Source organism: Peromyscus maniculatus, chromosome 15 (assembly GCF_049852395.1).
Source record: "Peromyscus maniculatus bairdii isolate BWxNUB_F1_BW_parent chromosome 15, HU_Pman_BW_mat_3.1, whole genome shotgun sequence".
Taxonomy (NCBI): domain Eukaryota; kingdom Metazoa; phylum Chordata; class Mammalia; order Rodentia; family Cricetidae; genus Peromyscus; species Peromyscus maniculatus.
In genome coordinates, this window is record NC_134866.1 from 28,607,860 (window position 1) to 28,626,799 (window position 18,940).

At 41.0% G+C, this 18,940-nt stretch overlaps 1 protein-coding gene across 2 annotated transcripts in view; it reads left to right on the forward strand.

Annotated features, from left to right (window-relative positions):
- Window positions 1-13,112, forward strand: part of Ttc23l (tetratricopeptide repeat domain 23 like) — a 70,151-nt gene extending 57,039 nt beyond the window's left edge. Inside the window, exons 11-13 of one of the 2 annotated variants that reach the window (XM_006991370.4) lie at window positions 1,548-1,630; window positions 10,546-10,646; window positions 12,935-13,012. In XM_006991370.4, the coding sequence (XP_006991432.3) occupies window positions 1,548-1,630; window positions 10,546-10,621 (159 nt within the window). In that variant the 3' untranslated portion in view covers window positions 10,622-10,646; window positions 12,935-13,012. Of the gene's footprint in view, window positions 1-1,547; window positions 1,631-10,545; window positions 10,647-12,934 lie in introns of both variants that reach the window. The other variant, XM_076551759.1, reaches the window with a different exon arrangement.
- Window positions 13,113-18,940: the final 5,828 nt, after the last annotated feature.

Consider the following 18,940-nt stretch of genomic DNA (forward strand, 5'->3'; position numbering starts at 1 on the left):
ATGAATATAGTTCCAATGATAGTTTTAATGTACTTTCTATTTTCCTTCTCCTCCTGCTCCTCCCCCTCTTTCTTCTTCCTTCCTTTCTTCCTTCCTTCCTCCCTCCCTCCCTCCCTCCCTCCCTCCCTCCCTCCCTCCCTCCCTCCCTTCCTTCCTTCCTTCCTTCCTTCCTTCCTTCCTTCCTTCCTTCCTTCCTCTTTCTCTCTTTCTGGTGACAGTCTCACTATAGCTCAGATTGGTCTTAAAGTCATGATCCCTCTTGCTTCAGCTTCCTGAGTGCTGGATTATAGGAATGTGCCACTGTGCCTATATGTTTCTTGGTTAGTTAGGATTGGTTGCTTTTTATCATTATGGATCTCATTAGTTTTTTGTTTGTTTTTCATGCTGAGTGAGTAATCTTTGTTTGGATACTAGAGTCCTGAAACTCACTTTGCAAACCAGGTTGGCCTCAAACTCAGAGAACCTTCTGCCTCTGCCTCCCGGGTGCTGGGATTAAAGGCTGACATTATAGATCTTATTATTGGATATTGGATATCATTATTATTCTTGAAATTCATTCTAGTTAAACTACTTGTAAACAACTTGGTCCATGCATTGCTTTGAAGATCTCACAGAAGATTAGACACCATTTAGTCAAGGGTGAGAACAGGCACTAACTTGACCTGGTATAAATGCCAGGTGCTCTGCCCAGCATCCCCTCCCCCAGATGACTTCTTTTTGTGCATTCTGCAGTTTTCTCTCACGCAAGGGCTAAGCTTTGCTACTTGAGGGGGACTCACTGCAGATACACATTGTTTTTCTGTCTCCTCTCTGTTACAATTTTCCAAGAGTCTACTTGACTCTCAGCTCTACGAGAGATTCTGGTAAGCCCAGTTTGTCCTGTCTTCTCTGTGTGATAGCCCAGACCAGAAACACAAAGCAGTAGCCTAGGACAATTACTCTGTTTACCACACTTTCTCTCTTTGGGATAATCACAGTCTTTTATTGCTTGATGTCTAGTATCTTGAAAATCAGTTCATGAATTTGCATATTTCCTATTGGCTGTTTGAAATAGAGATTAAATCTGGTTCTATTATTCCATTTTATGTGGAAACAAATGTTAGCATTAAAATGTTAAGAAACTTGCCTAAGAATAAAGTGATTGGCATCAGACTACAAGGCGGTTTTGCCAGGCATACATGGAGTTTAATTGTATCTATTTAGTTTGAGTTATTTAAAAAATCCTGAGAGAAACCACTGTTGTAGCCATGTCTTAAGAAGGGACTCTATCACTTTCGGGTCCTGTCACTTCGATCATCTGTAGCAACGGGCACAGTAAACTGGACTGCATCTATATTGCACGTGGGATACAGAAAGTAACGTGAGCCTTCAGTCCACACTGCTTTTCTCTTTGACCAGGAACCAATGGAATGAAGTACGGGTATTTTCATACGTAAACTTGTAACCCAGCAGGTCCACTAGGCTGCTTCTGATTTTAGTTTGCAATTGACACTGACATGTTTGCTCTGGGTCTCTGTGACCTGTTATGTTTCTCATTTCACCTACAGTGTCTGATGGTTCAAATTCTTATCTATGGAAGTAAGCATATTAAGACCAGAGAGACTAAAAACCTCCTTACCCTATTGCAGAGGTAAGTTCTGCATCTGGATACAAACCATGTTGTCATGATGGGTATATGAACCAGCCTGTCTCTGATGCAGTCAGGTATTGGTGATTATCTAGTAAGGCAAAATCTCACCTCAGATACGAGTTTTGTCAAGTTCTATACTGGACATTATTAATTCAGCTCTTATTAGCTTAGAACCCAGACTTACAGGAGTTGGCTGTAACAATATGTAGTATATTATTACATATGCAAATACATTAAGCATATCACCCTCAGTGCTGAGCATTTTAGCCAAATTCTGCATGACAAGTCTTTGCTGATAGCATGATAGCCACAATATTGTGTATTTATGGATTCTAGAAAGTCAGTAAGTGAATACATTAAAATTATTTTTCTCATTGAGTATATCTAGGTCTTTAAATATAAGGCAGGTATTTGGGCAGATTTCGTATGTTCAGATTTTATATATATATAAAGGTTTTATATATATATAGGTTTAAGCCAAAGGGAATGCTTGCCAGAGACCTGCCCCATTCTCTTCCCTTTTCTTATCATTGATACTTACACATCTCAATGTGATATTGATCTTGAATTGGTCCCTTCTAATGAAAAAGAGACTAAAAATTGTTAAGTGTTTGCTAAAACCGCCAACTGACCTAGGTTCTGCTTAGAAACAATTTCATTTAAACTTCTGTGACTACTCAATACGAAGCTCTGGTTTGACAGAATGGAACCCAAGGTTCTGAAGATTTTTCTCAGAGCTATAGTCTTAGAGATTTGGATCCAAGTAAATGTGACCCTACAAGTGGAAAGTTCTTTAACAAAGAGGTTACTGGTTTATGAGTATCTTAGTTAAGGTTTCTATTGCTGTGAAGAGGCACCATGAACATGGCAACTCTTATAAGGAAAAAAACATTTAATTGGGATGGCTTACATTTTCAGAGGTTTAGTCTATTATCATCACCATGGTGTGATATGGTGGTGTGCAGGCAGACATGGTGCTGGAGAAGTAGTTGAGGGTCCTGCATCTTGACTTGAAGGCAACAGGAAGTGATCTGAGACACTGGGCATGGCTTAAGCATATATGAGACCTCAAAGTCTGCCTCTACAATGACACACTTCCTCCAGCAAGGCCACACCTACTCCAACAAAGCCACACCTCCTAATAGTGCCACTTCCTATGAACTTATGGGGGAAAATTACACTTAAACTACCACAATGGGTGAGGGTAGGACTCTGATTTCATTCACCAGAAGTGGTTCCTAGTCAGTCCATCCTCAGCAGACTCATCAGGTTAATCAGGTGGGAGAGATGAGCTTGAAGAAACAGTTGCAGCCCATTCTATCCATACCAGCCTCAATCAGCCACACTTCAGGTAGGCTCTGAAGGTTATTGCCTTCTATAACATTCAGTTTAGGGGCACAGAGAAACAGCCACACAAAGAAACAGGGAGGAATTTGCTCCCTGCTTGCAAGTGTGTATAAAAGCGTATTTCTTAACCAAAACAATAAGAATACGGAAAGCTAGAGTATAGATCTCTTTCCGTTTCTCTAACACATGTTACTTGTGACTCATAAACCACAGCTGGGTAGGTATGTTTTTCTCTCAGGCTGAAACTGAAGCTTAGGGTGTTTTGGGTAAGATGTGAACTAAAGTTGATCAGACTCTCTTTCTTTTGCTATGTAGTAAGGACTTCAGTGGACTTGAGTTATACACATGGGAACAGCAACTCAGCTGACACACTCCAGAACCATTTCTGTATGGAAAACCTGAGAATAATCGATTTGCTCAAGCTAAGCTGCCCAGAAAGAGGCAGGGCTGGGATTTCACACAGGTCTCTCTAACTTCAGAATGTGGCCTCTGGAGGCAGTATAGCTTCTACTATAAAAGCAGATTTAAAACTCCAGGCTTCAACTCTCCACTCTTTCATCTTAGAGAACTTACTTTAACGCCCTTAGCCTTACTTAGAACTCACTTAACTCCCGTAGCCTGGAGTTACGCACCACTATAATAATGGCACTTCCCTCTCATGTCTGCATTAATGAGACCATACGTTATGGTCAGGTTCTGGCCAACTTTAAATCTTAAATGTTTACTGATTGTCAACATCATAATAAAATGTCAATAATGATAGTAATTCTTTTTCTGAAGTATAGACATAATGAGCCAGGATGTTTAAATGAGTCGTATATATTACCATATTATTATTTTATGTTAGGAGTAGGGTAAGGAATATTCATGACTGGAGTAAGACAGGATTTTAACCTATTTTTACCACCTAGGAAGTACATGAACCTGAGCAAATCTGCTACTCCTCCTTGAGCCTTGGCTCACTAACATTTCAGTAAATCATGAGTTGTTAGTACTTTTTAAGTCATAAGGATTGAAGCAGAATCCTGTCTATGCATGCCCAACAGAGTATGTGCTAAGTCAGTGTTAGCTGCACATTCTTCCCTCCCCTTCCTTACAAAACACTCACTGCCTCTTACTTTTAAGGCAACACATCAGAATATTTGAAATCTGAGGTAACTGTTAGTCAGAATCACCATATTTTGTGATTGAGGATTTGACACTCTGCCTTATTCAATGTACCTATTGTGTTTTGAAATTACTACCAATGAAACAATAACAAAAATAAAAACAACAACATGCGATTTCAGAGACAAAATACAGTCTCTTTCCTCAAATTTGGAGTAAAACTTCTACCCAGCTTGTATTCAAACAAGAGAAGCCTCACAGCTGGAGAGATGGCTAAGTCAGTTAAAGGAGCCTGCTGCCACCTCTGAAGATAATTCTTGAGACCCACACGGTGGGAGAAGTGAAAAGACTCCTGCAATTTGTCCTTTGACCTCCAAATGCATGCCAATGCTTATCATGGCATGCAACGCAAGAGTGCATATACATGCACACACCAAAACAAACAAACAAAAAGTAAATATAAAGATAGGAGACCCACAACTGGTCAAGGCTCAAATAATAAGTGACTGCTGAGTGCTCAGCCCTAAAGGAGATATCGATCGATCGATTGATCTGCACTCCCCTCCTAGGGCTCAAACATCGTTGTGGAAGAGGCAGCAGAAAGACTGTAAGGAATAGGGTGGTTGGGTGACCACAAGGAAACAATGTCCTCAGTGTACAAGAGTCGCTCATGTGAGCTCATAGTGGTTATGACACCACGAACAAGATCTACACAAGTTTAAGGCCCACATGCAAAATTAGATAGGCAGCATTAATAGGACTGGATGGCTTTAAAAAAATGAGAAAACAAAGTTGGATGGGTGAGATGAGAGGTAAATCTGGGAGAAGATGGAAGAGGGGACAGGACAGTCAAAATACAATGTATTCTTAGAGTTAATAAAATATATTTTTAATTTTTTAAAGAGAAAGTTCAAGATAAATGGATAAATAAATAAATATTTTCTCAGTAGCCTCAAGTTGACAAGAGCCCTAGAAGGAGGAGAAATTAAGGGACATTTGTGGAAGCCGATGTAGACCAGGCAGTCTACATTTCTTGAGGTGTCTGAACTTAAGTGGATCAGGTTTCAGATTCCCACTCCTTCACTATGTAGAGGATCTAGCTTTGATGGGTTTGCATCTGCATACGGAGAAACCTGTTCAGTAGGTCACACTCTGGAACCCATTTTATACACAGACACACTGAGAACTGAGTTTCTCCAGTTACTTTGCCCAGGAAGAGGCAGGGCTGCTGGGAATTTAATATAGGTCTCTAACTGCTCTCTTTCTCTGCTGAAGACAGCAAGATCTAGACCTAGCCCGAGTCCATATAAGGGGAAAAGAAGTCTTTTGAAGGCCTCTGCTGTAGCAGATATTGCGTCAATAAAGGTTTTTCTTTCCCTGAAACAAGCCGGTATCTCATTTCCCAAGAACTGCTGAGCAAAGCCATGGGTAGTTGCCAAAGCCCAGATGTCCAAAAGCAATGCACGGATTGCTCTCTCTGCTTCAGCATCTCACTGGAACAATCAGTCCCAGATGTCCTGGGACTCTGCTGTGTTCCGATGTGCTCTAGTATGCTTTCCCCCACCTCCTGCAGGAACGTAGTGAAACAATCTCTGGACTGCCATGGCCAGCAGCCTGAATTCTTGTCTTTTGGGGCCTATGCAAAGGAGTTAGAGCAGATGGGCCACTTGAAGCAGGAGTTAATTCCAAGGCAGAACAATAGTTGCAAGGGCACAAGGACATTCTGTAAGATTTCAGTGCATGGAACAGGCAGAGAAAACTTCAGATTTGGAAACAAACTTGGAGGTTGTTTGGTTCAAATTTTACCTGAGTCACAAACGCACTTCATTTTTGTTGTTTTGTTTTGTCTTTAGAGACAGGGTTTCTCTGTGTAGCCTTGGCTATCCTGGAACTCGTTTTGTAGATCAGGCTGGCCTTGAACTCACAGAGATCCACCTGCCCCCGCCTCCTGAGTGCTGGGATTAAAGGTGAGTGCCACCACCGCCCGGCTATTCACTTCAATTTTAACCATTCATAAATCAAGCTCTTAAGAATGAGCACTATGCTTCAGGTCTTTTCCTTTCAGAGAAAACACACATGTACCAGTTTAAAATTATTCTGTAGCACACTTTTAATAGAATTATAAATGAAAATGATGTGGACTAAATTGTGAAGCCAGAACTTGAGTGTAAACTTTGTGCAGGAAGGGTCCAAGGTCTTCAAATGTAGGTAGACAACTGTAGCACCAGATAGAAAAGAAGCCAGAGAGGGTCTTCCAAGCAGTGTGAACAAAAGCTCAGTGTCCTCGCGATGGTATGTATTTCTCAGGGAAGCAAGTAGACTTGACTTGTTCTAGTTTAAGGTGCATGAGTAATAACGTGCTGCCAATAAACTTGGGATGAAATACTAGGGCCATACTATGGGACTTTCACTTCATAAACTATACTAAATATTTTAGGACTTATTTAGATGGCAACTATCGAAGAACTTTGAACAGGTTACAATAGCCAGTTATCAGCTTTCAGACATTAACTCTGATAGCAATGGGCCTGAAAGATAGTACCTAAGGAGAAATAAGGAGAGTACTTAGAGGGCAGATGCACCAGCCCAAGAGAGGTGTTGTGATCTTTAAGTACCTAAGCTATAGTGAAAGCATGTATAGATGGTAGACTGAGAAACATTCTATAGTCTATGTTGACAAACTTTGAAACCAATTAGATGTGAAGTGTGGCAGGGGCAAGAAACAAAGGTGGCTTTGAAGTCTCTGGCTTAGGCTGGAGAGATGGCTCAGCAGTTAAGAGCACTGGTTGCTCTTCCAGACATCTTGAGTTCAATTCCCAGCAACCACATGGTGGCTCACAACCATCTGTAATAGGATCTGATGCCCTCTTCTGGTGTAAAGGTGTACATGCAGATAGAGCACTCAAAATTTATTTATAAAAGAATTTATAATTTATTTATAAAATAAATAAATCTTAAAAAATAAGAAGTCTCTGGCTTGACAACTGGGTGAATACAATGGACAGTGCTGGCAGAGGAGAGGAGACTATCTTGGAGGATGTCTAGGACCTAGGGAGATAATGATTTCCATGTTGCATATGCTATGTTTGAAGTACTCCCTGCACACCCACTTGGCAATGTCCTGTAAATCTACTTGGCAATGTCTAGTAAGCTGCGGGCAGTTTGGAACAAGAGCTCAAGGAGATATATACTGAAGCTTATGAGATAGATAAAATAATCTACAGAATGTGTGTATATGTGAAACAACAGGACTTGGAAAGAACTCTGGAGAGCACGCATGCTTATTTTGGAGAGATTGTAGCATGATGATTTAATACCTTAGCAATGGGACACAAATTTGAGCTTTCATATTAACAGTAAGACTTCCTAACTCTCACTTTATCCCTAAAAATAAGATCACTCTATCTAAGCATTTAATATATGGCAGACACACAACTTCCATGAACTGTAGTAGTAGTAATAATAACAACAATAAGCTATTGGCAAAGTCCAGTGGTAACACAGGACTTTAATACCAGCACTAGGGAGGCAGAGGCAAGCAGATCTTGATGATTTCAAGGCCAGCCTGGTTTACAGAGCTAGTTCTAGGACAGCCAAGGCTATACAAAGAACCCTGTCTTAGGGGGTGTGTGCAACTGAACAGTGAGCATACATGATTTCTAATCTCAAGCAGTATTAACCAAGATGAGTGTTAGCTTGTTATTTGTGATAATGGAAACTACAGTTATTATAAGCCCAATATAAGGGGAGTCAGCCTTCTTTATACAGCCTTCTTTATACTTTGTACTTTATTGAAAATACTTGTTGTTATACTACCTTTTTGTTGGGTATTTTGGGGGGAAAATGAGTGAAATGTTTAAATGCATGTGTCCCATGACTCTAAACTATGGCTCAGACTCTGTCTTTTGAGATCCTTACACAAATGATGTGCATGTCTGTCTGCATCTTCCTTAAAGACTTCTTTCATAGGAAAAAAATGGTAGAAAAACTTAATACCAACCAGAAGAAACAGTGGTATATGTTTATTTTCATATAGCATGGTCATTCAAAAACATGGTTTGTAGATTTCTGGAGAGTCACAGAAAATACCTCAGATATATTGAAAGGAATAAGAAAAAAATCCATATTGTTTTTTATAAATATATGATTAGTAAAGATAATAGTATTATCTCTGGGCCATTTGAGTGTGGAGACTTTCTTTATGCTATATACTTCTGTTATTTTCTATTAAATTTTATAACATGCATTTTATTTGTGGTGATAGAAAGATAAACCCAAGCATGTGACACAAGCGTCAATGTTAAGAGATAATTCAGTGTAGCAGTAAGAACTGGGATTACACCAATGGCTGGGTTACAACCCAGCTCTGCTGTCTATTAGCTGTGGTCTTGGACAAATCACTGGTCAGTTTCCTCATCCATAAACTAGGGATAAGCACAGAATGCCCAATTCATATGGCTGTTGTAAGTAAATGAGTTAATGTGAGGAAAACTGTCTGGAAAGACATCTGGCATGGAGCATGTGATAATCAGAGATGATGATGATAATGATGGCAGATGTGAAGTGAGTGGAGACTAATAAAAGCCATTCTACTGGCAAATAGGAAATCCCCATTTACTAAGATTAGCATGAATTCGATTAGTAGAACAACTTTTTGAGACTGTTTGTCCAGTACGTGATTAAACATGTTCCATAATAAGAAAGTCACTTAATACCTTGCAGTCTGGTCCTTCCATTACAAGAGAGTCCTAACTATAGAATAATTTAGACCACAGACTAAATGTAGTGTTACAAAGCTGTTTGAATCTCATTCATTCCAACACTTTTCACATACAAGTTATCCTAAATTTCAGCTTTCTTTAATGAGGGGTCAAATAGAATCTATACTATACAAACATAATGCAGAGTGAGAGTATTTACACAAGGCACTTGGCACCAGCATGTAGTAGGCAATATGAGATTAATAGATATTGACTGTGACTATTAATCCAGACTGATTGGCAGTATGAAAGCATGGAGTATCACCTTCATTTTCATCCTAGTCAAATATCTCTGGGACAACTGCAAACTGAGAAGTTATGTTGATAGAGTTCTTTGATGAATTTTGAAGCTATATGTGCCAATAGAGGGGGTTAAAAAAAAAAGGTTCCTTTTTTACAAGAAGAGAAAGAAAGCAGGTACCACAGAGTCCATTGACCTATCAGGGCCCAAGCTTCTTTTTTTTGTTTGTTTTTAAATAAACTTTATTATAAAAACTTGTGGGTTGGGGGGATTGGCATACACCAAACCCAAAGTCAATACATCTTAATGACATCTAACTTGTATTCAGTTAGAGTAGCCATTCTGAAGCACAGAACTCGACATTGGACTTTACTCTTTTAATAGCAAATGTATTTAATGGATTTATTCACCACCCAGAAAGGAAAAAAAATCTATGACACAATTAGAACTAGAGAAACATCTTTCAGAGCTCATGTCCATTACCTGCATTCAGTCCTTCCTCATCTTGGGCATGTAAACACAATGGAGCAGCTGCTTCTGGGCTGGGAGGCTGGGAGGGGAAAGGTGAAGGAATGAAGCGTGAAAACCCCTTTGTGAAGTTAAAAGGGAGAGTATTTGGTCAGTATGAGAGAGTGAGAAGGACCATTGGCTTCAGGGTCCAGATACTAACTGGCAGCAGCTTTTCCAGATCAGGATTCAAGCACTAGCTTGATATAGTGGCTCACATGGAGAAGCAAACACTTGGGAGCCTTTAGTTCTCTGCCTTCAGATCTCCTTTATGGCAAACAGTGACTCCTAAGCCATGAAGAGGCAGTTCTGGGGGTTCCTTGTTTTTGGCAGAACCACTGGGAGATGGATAGTCCACAGCCATTCTTCCTTGCCCACAAAATGGACAACTAGGAGGGTCTAGTGTGGACTAAGACAAGGCAAGTTCACACCCTTCATCTCATGGTATCTCTCGGTTGTTAACTTCCTGGAGTGGTACTTGCAGATCAACAGCAAAGTTCCAGCTTTGGTAGTGTGTGGTTTATTGGCATTTTCTGCCATACGCTGTGGGCAGGGGAATACCTATACTATCAACAATTATTTGCTATTCAGGGGTAGAGAAAAGAATACTGTCCTCTGAGGCAGTGACCCTCCTGGGGGATAGCAATTATGCTCTGAGTTACTTATACATTTTTGGACTCAGTCTACCTGTCTTATGCATGCCTTTAACATCTGGTAAGAACCCACCAAATAACAGATACAGCCAGAGAGGTCAGAGGTTAGCAACATAAATAAAACATTCCATTCACCATAAGGGGACAGCCTTCAGTGCAGGAAATAGCTCAAAGAAACTATAAAAATACAAAACATGAGTTCCAGATTAGAGCCCCCTATGCAGTGAGGAGAAGAAGAAGACAGTAGCTAGAGGACCCAGAAAAGCCTTCAGAGTGTAACTACTGAGCTGTTTCCCAAAGGGAAAGTTCATCCAGACCGAAAAGAGAACTCATTCCAGGAAGAAAGAGAAGTGTATGCAAAGACAAAGCAGAATGAAGGAGGGCAGTGCCTGGAAAGAATGGTAAGTACTTAGCTCTTGCACAGGGCTGCACTTTCAACTCGGGAATGCTGACTCCAAGAGATGCACACAGGCTACCTGGGGAAGGAGAAAGAGCTGTGATAGAAATCAGCTTAGAAAAAAACAAGCAGTAATAAATAAAGGGACGTAGGCTGATTTGCCTCAGGCCTTTGAATATACTAGATTCTCTACCTACACCTTTAGAGCACATTATTATTAATGCTGTATTTTTATGTAGCTGAATTGCTTTTGAGACAGTAATTTAAATTTTAGCAAGTGAAACTTTATACTATCTTTAGGACCAAGATAGACGAAGATGGTTTTGTTCAAATCAAAGGATGTAGGACATGCTTGATCTGAGGGTTCAAGAGTGATTTTGTAGTTTGATAAAGAATTTGGGTCCTACTTTAGGGCATGATGAAGTCTTAGGGTAGTAATTATGTCAACAACCAACTATTTATCTGATCATAGAAACTTGATTTTAACATGTCCCTATGAACTAAATTGTTCCTCATGATTCACAGTGGTTAAGAGTAGCTCAAAAGCTGGACATGGTGGCACCTGCCTCTAATCCCAGCTGCTTGGGAGGTGGCAACAGATAGATCACTTAAGTTTTGAGGTCAGCCTTAGCAACACAGTGGGCCACAGTTCCACTGTCACTCTGGAAACAGGGAGGCCTGGATTCAAACTACTAATACTTTCTAGTTACATGTAATCCCATTTGGCTTTTCTATAAAATAGAGATGAAAACCTTATCTGTGGGGGACCCCCCCCTTTCCCCCCCAGGGTACTCTGGAGGAGTGAGGAATAAGAGATTTAGCTCGAAATATAGAGGGGAGAGAGACAGATAGAAACACAGGATAGCCTCGGGAGGGCCTGGATCCTTATCCACCGGCCCCTTCTGTCTCTTCTAAAGGGCTTTTTAAAGGAATGCCAAGGGGTGGAGCAAAAGACCTCCCCCTAGCACAACCAAGGGCAGACCCTTCCAATCACCTGGTAATCACTTATGGGATCAATCTATCCCCTTATGCATCTGTGCTGGGTAGAGCACGCTCAGATCTCACGGGTAAACCTCTGTGGGCTCCCACACTTATCTGTGCCAGGATTGCTGCAAGAAACACATAAAGCATTTGCAAAGCGTTGGCCCACAGTAACCATGTACTCAATTAACAGCTATCTTTATTATCGTGATTTTATGATCTTTGCGTTACAGCATTGATACTTAAAGCAAAAGGGGCAGGGGCGGGCTGCTTGGAAAAACTAATACTAAGCTAATGTAGAAAACGTTTTGTTGGTTAATGCTTCAAAAGAGGTCAAGAACCCCTGAAAACAGAAAATGTAAATACAGTTTGAAACAAACACTTAAACCCCAAACAGAGACTGATTATGCTCAGTGCAAGTCGGTCTTGCCACACAGAAGCTTTTGCGCAGGGGAATCCTGCCACCATGTGGTGGCTGATTTCTGGTTACTAGCAGTCACAATCCTCAGATCTATGGCCACCTCTGATTTCCATTGAAGGGAAGTAAATCTGTGCCTGTTTCCCCTGCTAACATTAACTCTCCTTTACTGACTAGGTAACTAAAGCCACAGGTAATTCCCTGTACATTAGGCAGGAGTAGTCAGAGCATGAAAGAGTCTTTAGTGACGCTGTACATGTAAAACCCCAAGTTCCTTGCAAACCTGTGTATCAGATTTCTGCAGAATGTAGTAACTCCATCCCTCCAAGGGCTATGAAAATCACCTTTTTGTAGACTTGAGGCATAAATAGTGTCTGAAAACCACTCTTTCTAGAAACTTTGTGGATAAGTATTTTGGCCCATACTTCTAAGCTAGCTCAGCTCTTCCAGTATTAGCAAACAGTATAGAAGCCTTAATGGCCAGAAACAGGCAAGGTGGGTCCTCTATGGCTTACTGTATACCTCTGGGATTTGAATATCTGTGCTCTTCAGAAATTATTTGAAAATCCTGAAGTACACTGGATAAATGAGGTAGGATTTTCTCAGCTGCTATTAAATGTGATCCAGGGAGTTGTTACTCAGACTTTGCCAACTAAGTCCAGGGAAGAGCTTCTTGGTCTTTTAGGAGAAATGCAAGGCTCTAGTTCTGTTCTGGACATGTTTAAAGACTCAGCACGGTTGAGTATGGTAATGGGAAGTCATAGGATACTTACAGTCTTTGCCTGAGGATGAGCACAGCCTTTCCACACAGAGGAGGCAGTGATGTGGTGTGGGAGGGCTGTCATCCAAGGGAACAACCAAATCAATGAAAATGCTTTTCTCTTTCTTTCTAGGTCTCACGTTATCAGTGAATTAAGAACTCTACATAAGCTAGCCAACAATAATAAAAACAACTTTGTTGCTAACTCAAATTCTAGAGTACAGAACGTGTTTATCAGCATGGACAGCAGTGGCAGAGCCAACGTGGAAGATTTTTTTTTTTTTTTTTTTTTTTGAGACAGGGTTTCTCTGTGTAGTTTTGGTGCCTGTCCTGGGTCTCACTCTGTAGCCCAGTCTGGCCTTGAACTCACAGAGATCCACTTGGCTCTGCCTCCCGAGTGCTGGGATTAAAGGCATGGGCCACCTCCGCCTGGCGGTTTTTTGTTTTTGTTTTTTGTTTTGTTTTTTTTTTAAACTAAGAATTGTTTTAACTAAAGATTCTTGAGGGAAAAGTTCCACCTCGCAGCATTGTAGGTGGGATGTGTAAGAGCTAGAAATTGAGGCCTTGATCTGTAACTTGGTAAAGAAATCTTTGGATCGCGCTTTGTCTAGGTTGGACTTCATGTCATTCTTAGGAATTTGCTCTTATTATGACTCTTCCTTCTATTTTTTAAATTGTAATTCCTTTAAGTCTTTACTTTCCACCCCCTAGATACTGTGGGTTGAACAGAACCACGTGCAGCTGCACCCCATACCCAGTCCTCACTTTAAAAATTATATAGTACCTTACTAAGCAGTTGATCAATGGACATCCTAATAAACTATTTGGAAGTGGTTTTAGTCATAGCCTGTTTAAGGCTACTAAAATGTCTTTGTGAGTAAGGTTTGAGTCTCCTGAGACATTTGCCCTGATATGATCATATATCAGAATCAGAATCGACTTTATTTTATAAATGAAAAAATTATGGGTAGGATAAGAGAAATTAAGGGACTGTGTCTAAGGTCAACTATCCCTTCCACGTTGCCTCTAGCAGGCTGGATTTAAAATCTTTAGAAACGGGTTGGCTGGGAAGGTGGCTCTGTTCCTAAAAGTTCCATCTGTGTAAGCCTGACTACCTGAGTGCGATCGCTGAACACACGAGAAATAAAAAGCTGGCAGTGGGTGACCTGATTCTGAAATCCCAGCACTCTTGGGTGAGAGGCACACAGGAGTGTCATCTGGAAGTAGAAGCTGATAAGCCAGCCAGCCTGGTATGCAGCGCTGTAACAGAGATAAGGGAGACTCTGGGCCAGCCGGGTCCAAGGCAAGAAGACTCTCAAAAGTTGTCTTCTCACCTCCACACAGGTGCCATGGCGTGTGCCCCACCACACACACACACACACACACACACACACACACACACACACACACACACACACACACAAACAATCTTTAGAAAAGGTTTGTGAAAACATTCCTCAGCTGATCAACTATCTAGGAAAAGAAATGGGCATTATTGAATTATATTATCTTTCATGTTGGCAAGAGAGAAATTTCATAGCAGTTTAAACAACTTTAAATTTTTTTTTTTTTTTTCTCCCTGGGCCTGGAGAGATGGCTCATAGGTTAAGAGCACTGGTCTTGAGTTCAATTCCCAGCAACCACATGGTGGCACCAACCATCTATGATGAGATCTGGTGCCCTCTTCTGGCCTGCAGGCAGAACACTGTGTACATAAATAACTCTTCAAAAAAAATTTTTTTTCCTCCCATCACCCTGTTACCTGACAGGCTTTGTCTTTAGGAGAATCTGTGTCTTGCTACCAACTACCCTACCACTTAGGACTTACAAAACATTTTGGTTCTTCATTCAAGAAGTTATTTGTTCAGCCTGTGAAATCCACTAATCACACAATCCCTAAGTGACAGGAAGTAATGAATGGCGTTTGGCTGTGGCCAGAGCATGTGTGCACCATAATTTCAAGGCCAGCCCACAGACCAGCAGGCTCTCTCCAGGCTGCTGCCAGCTTTCTCCCAGAATGCTTTAGCCTGGCACTCAGAACCAAAGTCCCCAGGTTGCAGCCCCGACTCCTCTTCTTGTCATTGCTTACTTACTGGTTACTCAGCTTGTCATTGTTAATTTTAGCCTTGCCTGGAGATGGGACATTTGCTTGTATTTGGAAGTTCCAGATTGACTTAAGCAGGCTTGGAAGAGTTACTTCCACGTCTACACCCTAGTTTATGGATTTGAGAAATATATAGGCACGAATCCACTGTGGTAACATACCGGGTAGTTCCACCAAAACTTAAAAATGTTACTGCTTTGTCAACTCGTAAGAAACAGCAGAGCTGTCCCCTTTACTCATCTGTCTTGAGGCGGCATGGGTCGGGGAGAGTCGCCCTCCCCACCTGCCTATCAATGCCTGGGACAAGTGGAGAGAGCTGGCCCTGTGGTCATTAGAGCCCAAGAGTTATCCCTGACCCCCACCAGCTGCAACACTCGGGACAGCAGGCCCTGCACCTCTGCAGGGCAGCACAACAGAGCCAACCCTGTTCGCACAGGTGTGGGTAAACCAGCCCTGAAGCTGAGCATGGGAGAACTGTCCCCATTACTCATCCATCTTGTGGTGGCATGGGTGGGGGAGAGTTATACGCCCCCCCTCCAAAGAAACAGTAGACAAATTGAGTATAGCATAACCTAATTTAAAATTGCGTTCTCTTTGGAAGCTAGGTAAGTAGCAAGCTCCTTTCTAAATTCAGTCTGTTGGGAACCAGTGACTGGGATCACACAGCCAAACTCTTGATATTTCTCCCATCCAAGTACTAACTGGACTAACTCTGCTTAGCTTCTGAGACCGACTAGATTGGGATGGCATGGCTGTAGACAAAGGTTTACTGTTGCTAATGGGCCTGAGCTACACAACTTTTTTGAATTAGCTAACAGGCCATAGCATTTTTGGGTGTATGAGGGTAAGCTATTTTCTTATGATCTCCATATCAAGTTAGAAGAAATCCAGCCCAAATCAAATTCTGTCATATGCAGACGTTTAAGCGGCTTTAGCAAAGTTTCTGCAATCTGTCCATAAGCTCACTGAGTTCCACTTACGGTTTAAGACATCCATCCATCCTTTCATATCAAAGTTCCACTTGATCAGAAACCAGACAATATTGTTCCAACCTAGTCAGTAGCAGCAACCAAAACCTCTCAGACAATAACAGCAACCAAACCCTCTAAGACGATAAAAGTAGGAAAACTGTTTAGGAACCAAACTTCAGCACTATTCCTAACAGGACTCTTCTTTTTAATAAAAGGATAAGGAACTTCTCTTAATTAATTAGTCAATTTACAACCCTGAATTTCTTTAGTTTACCAAGGAAATCTACAACTATCTTATATTGATCCATAGGCTACTAATTTCACAAGGAAAACATATTCAAAGATCATCAAAATCCCTATCCATGACAGATCCGGATGCTCAAGTACTCCTAACACCTCTAATTAGAGCACGGTCTATTCCCCTAAAGGGCAATCTGCTACAGCACCAACGAATGTGCTTAGGTGCATATAACCTGATGTGTTTAACAGTAACACTGCAAAGTGAGGCTCAAGCTCTGTGGCTCAGCACTTGCCTAATGTGTCCAACCCCCTAAGTTTTATTTCAGGCAACAAGAAACAGAGAGTGTGAAGGCAGGAAGGGGAGGAGTCTATATATTCATAAAAAAATTGTAAAATGAGTGTAGACGCACATATGAAGGTCCGAGGGCTCTTCAGTTTGGTCTATCCTTCTACCCTTTATTGAAGCAGGTCTTTCTTTTGTTGTCCTACATACTCCAGACTAGCTGGACCATAAACTTCTGATTCTCTTCATCTCCCATCTTGCCCTAGAGTGCTGGGATTACAGATACACAAGTGCATCCAGTGTTTTCTTAAGGCCTAAGGATTGAACACAAGTCACCAGGCTTGCATGGATAGCGCTTTTACCCAGTGAGCCGTCCCCCAGCTCTCTCATTCTGAAAGAGTCCTACTCCAACTGTTGAGAATGCCAAACCCTCCTGCTTCAAGCAACTGCAACTAATTTTTATAGGGATAATTTACATCAGATATTCTGTGACTTATGAAAGTTTAATAAATTAATCTCATCATTTTGAGTGGTTAAATAAATTCTAGGTAGATACATAAAATGAGGAATAAACAAGTTAAAAAGATAAAAAAAAAAGGCTATCTTCCTATTTGTGGCAAGTGAAATTTTACCAAAAAGAAAATGATATAAACTTTAAAAAGACAAAACTAAAACTTGTAAAACCCAGCTTGTGTTCATCCATTGGCTGTATGTGCAATGACCTTTAGCAGCACCCAAGTGTCGCCTGCTCTGCCCGAGGAAGCCCTCCTCTGGGTGGTGTCTCACTGGAGCTCATTAAACTTCATGACCCAAAAAAACATACAGAGGCTTTTATTATTTACAAAAGATATGGCCTAATGGCTCAGGCTACTCACTAGCTAGCTCTTGTATCTTAAACTAACCCATTTCTATAAATCTATACTTTGCCACATGGCTTGTGGCTTAAGGGTACTTTCACATCTTGCTTCTCCTGGTGGTGGCTAGCAGCATCCTCTCTGCTCTCCTTTCTCTTCCTGTCTATCCGTTTGGATTTTCTGCCTGCCTCTAAGCTGTCTTGCCATAGGCCAAACAGCTTTATTTATCAACCAATCAGAGCAATACATATTCACAGCATATAGAAAGACATCCACAGCAAGCTCGTTTAAAAAAAAAAAAATCCCAGCCGGGCGGTGGCGGCGCACGCCTTTAATCCCAGCACTCGGGAGGCAGAGCCAGGTGGATTTCTGTGAGTTCGAGGCCAGCCTGGGCTACAAAGTGAGCTCCAGGAAAGGCGCAAAGCTACGCAGAGAAACCCTGTCTCGAAAAACAAAACAAACAAACAAACAAACAAAAAAATCCCTAGGTCAAGGAAAACATACATAAAAATTCTTTATTAAATCAGCACCTTGATGTTAGAATGATTTGGGGTCGAATAGGCAGCTAGTGATTAAGAGCACATAATGCTCTTGCAGAGGACCTGAGTCTGGTGCCCAGCACCCATGTGGGGAAACTCACAACTGCAACTCCAGTTCCAGATGGTCCTCTGTGGACACCTGCACTCAAGTGCACACACCCACACATATAATTAAACATAAATCTAGACAACCACAACCCCCAACCATATGCACCTAAAAAGATAGTTTTAAATGTACAGATGCCTATCCTTCTTAACTAACTCTATCAATAGATTCAATTAAAAAATTGTTTAATAAATTTAAATTTAAAACACAATCTCAAAGTAGAGATTCTTCCATCTAACAAATATTAATGAGTACCTAGGTACACAATGAACAAACCCCAAAATCATTTTAATGTGTGTGCTGACAGAGAGGGGTTAGTCTAAATGTTATAATATTTTCTTACTTTAAATATAAAGGAAAACTGTAGTCCCTCAAGTGTCAAACAATTCCCTTTCACAATTACATTTTAGGGCTGTCTAAGTGTTCATGGAAACAGAAAATCAGTACTTGTTTACATTAAATTGTTATTACCTAGCCCGGTGGTAAAGAGTCAGAACTTCATTATAGTCATGTTTTGTTTTTTTTCTACTTACAGGGCTATGGTTCAATATTATGTTTTGTTAATGACAAAACAATCTTTTTTTTTTTTTTTTTTTTTTGTTTTTGTTTTTGTTTTTCAAGACAGGGTTTCTCTGTGTAGCTTTGTGCCTTTCCTGGAACTCACTTGGTAGCCCAGGCTGGCCTCAAACTCACAGAGATCCGCCTGCCTCTACCTCCCGAGTGCTGGGATTAAAGGCGTGCGCCACCACCGCCCGGCTGACAAAACAATCTATATGCCACAAAAACTATTTTAGTAAAAACTGCCCAGAAAAATACAAAAAAACTCAATAGCTGGTTTTGATTTGGTCAAGAAGCTTCTGTAGGCAAATGGAAGGTGTCAGGTGCTACCTGCATCATACAGCTTTGAGAACAAGAAAACCTGTAACCCCGAAGGCTGTCTGTATGGTGTTCAGGGAAAAATAAACTACAGAGCTAGGCATGGTGACACAAACCTTTAATCTTAGCACTCAAGAGGCAGAGCCAGGTGGATCTCTCTGAGTTC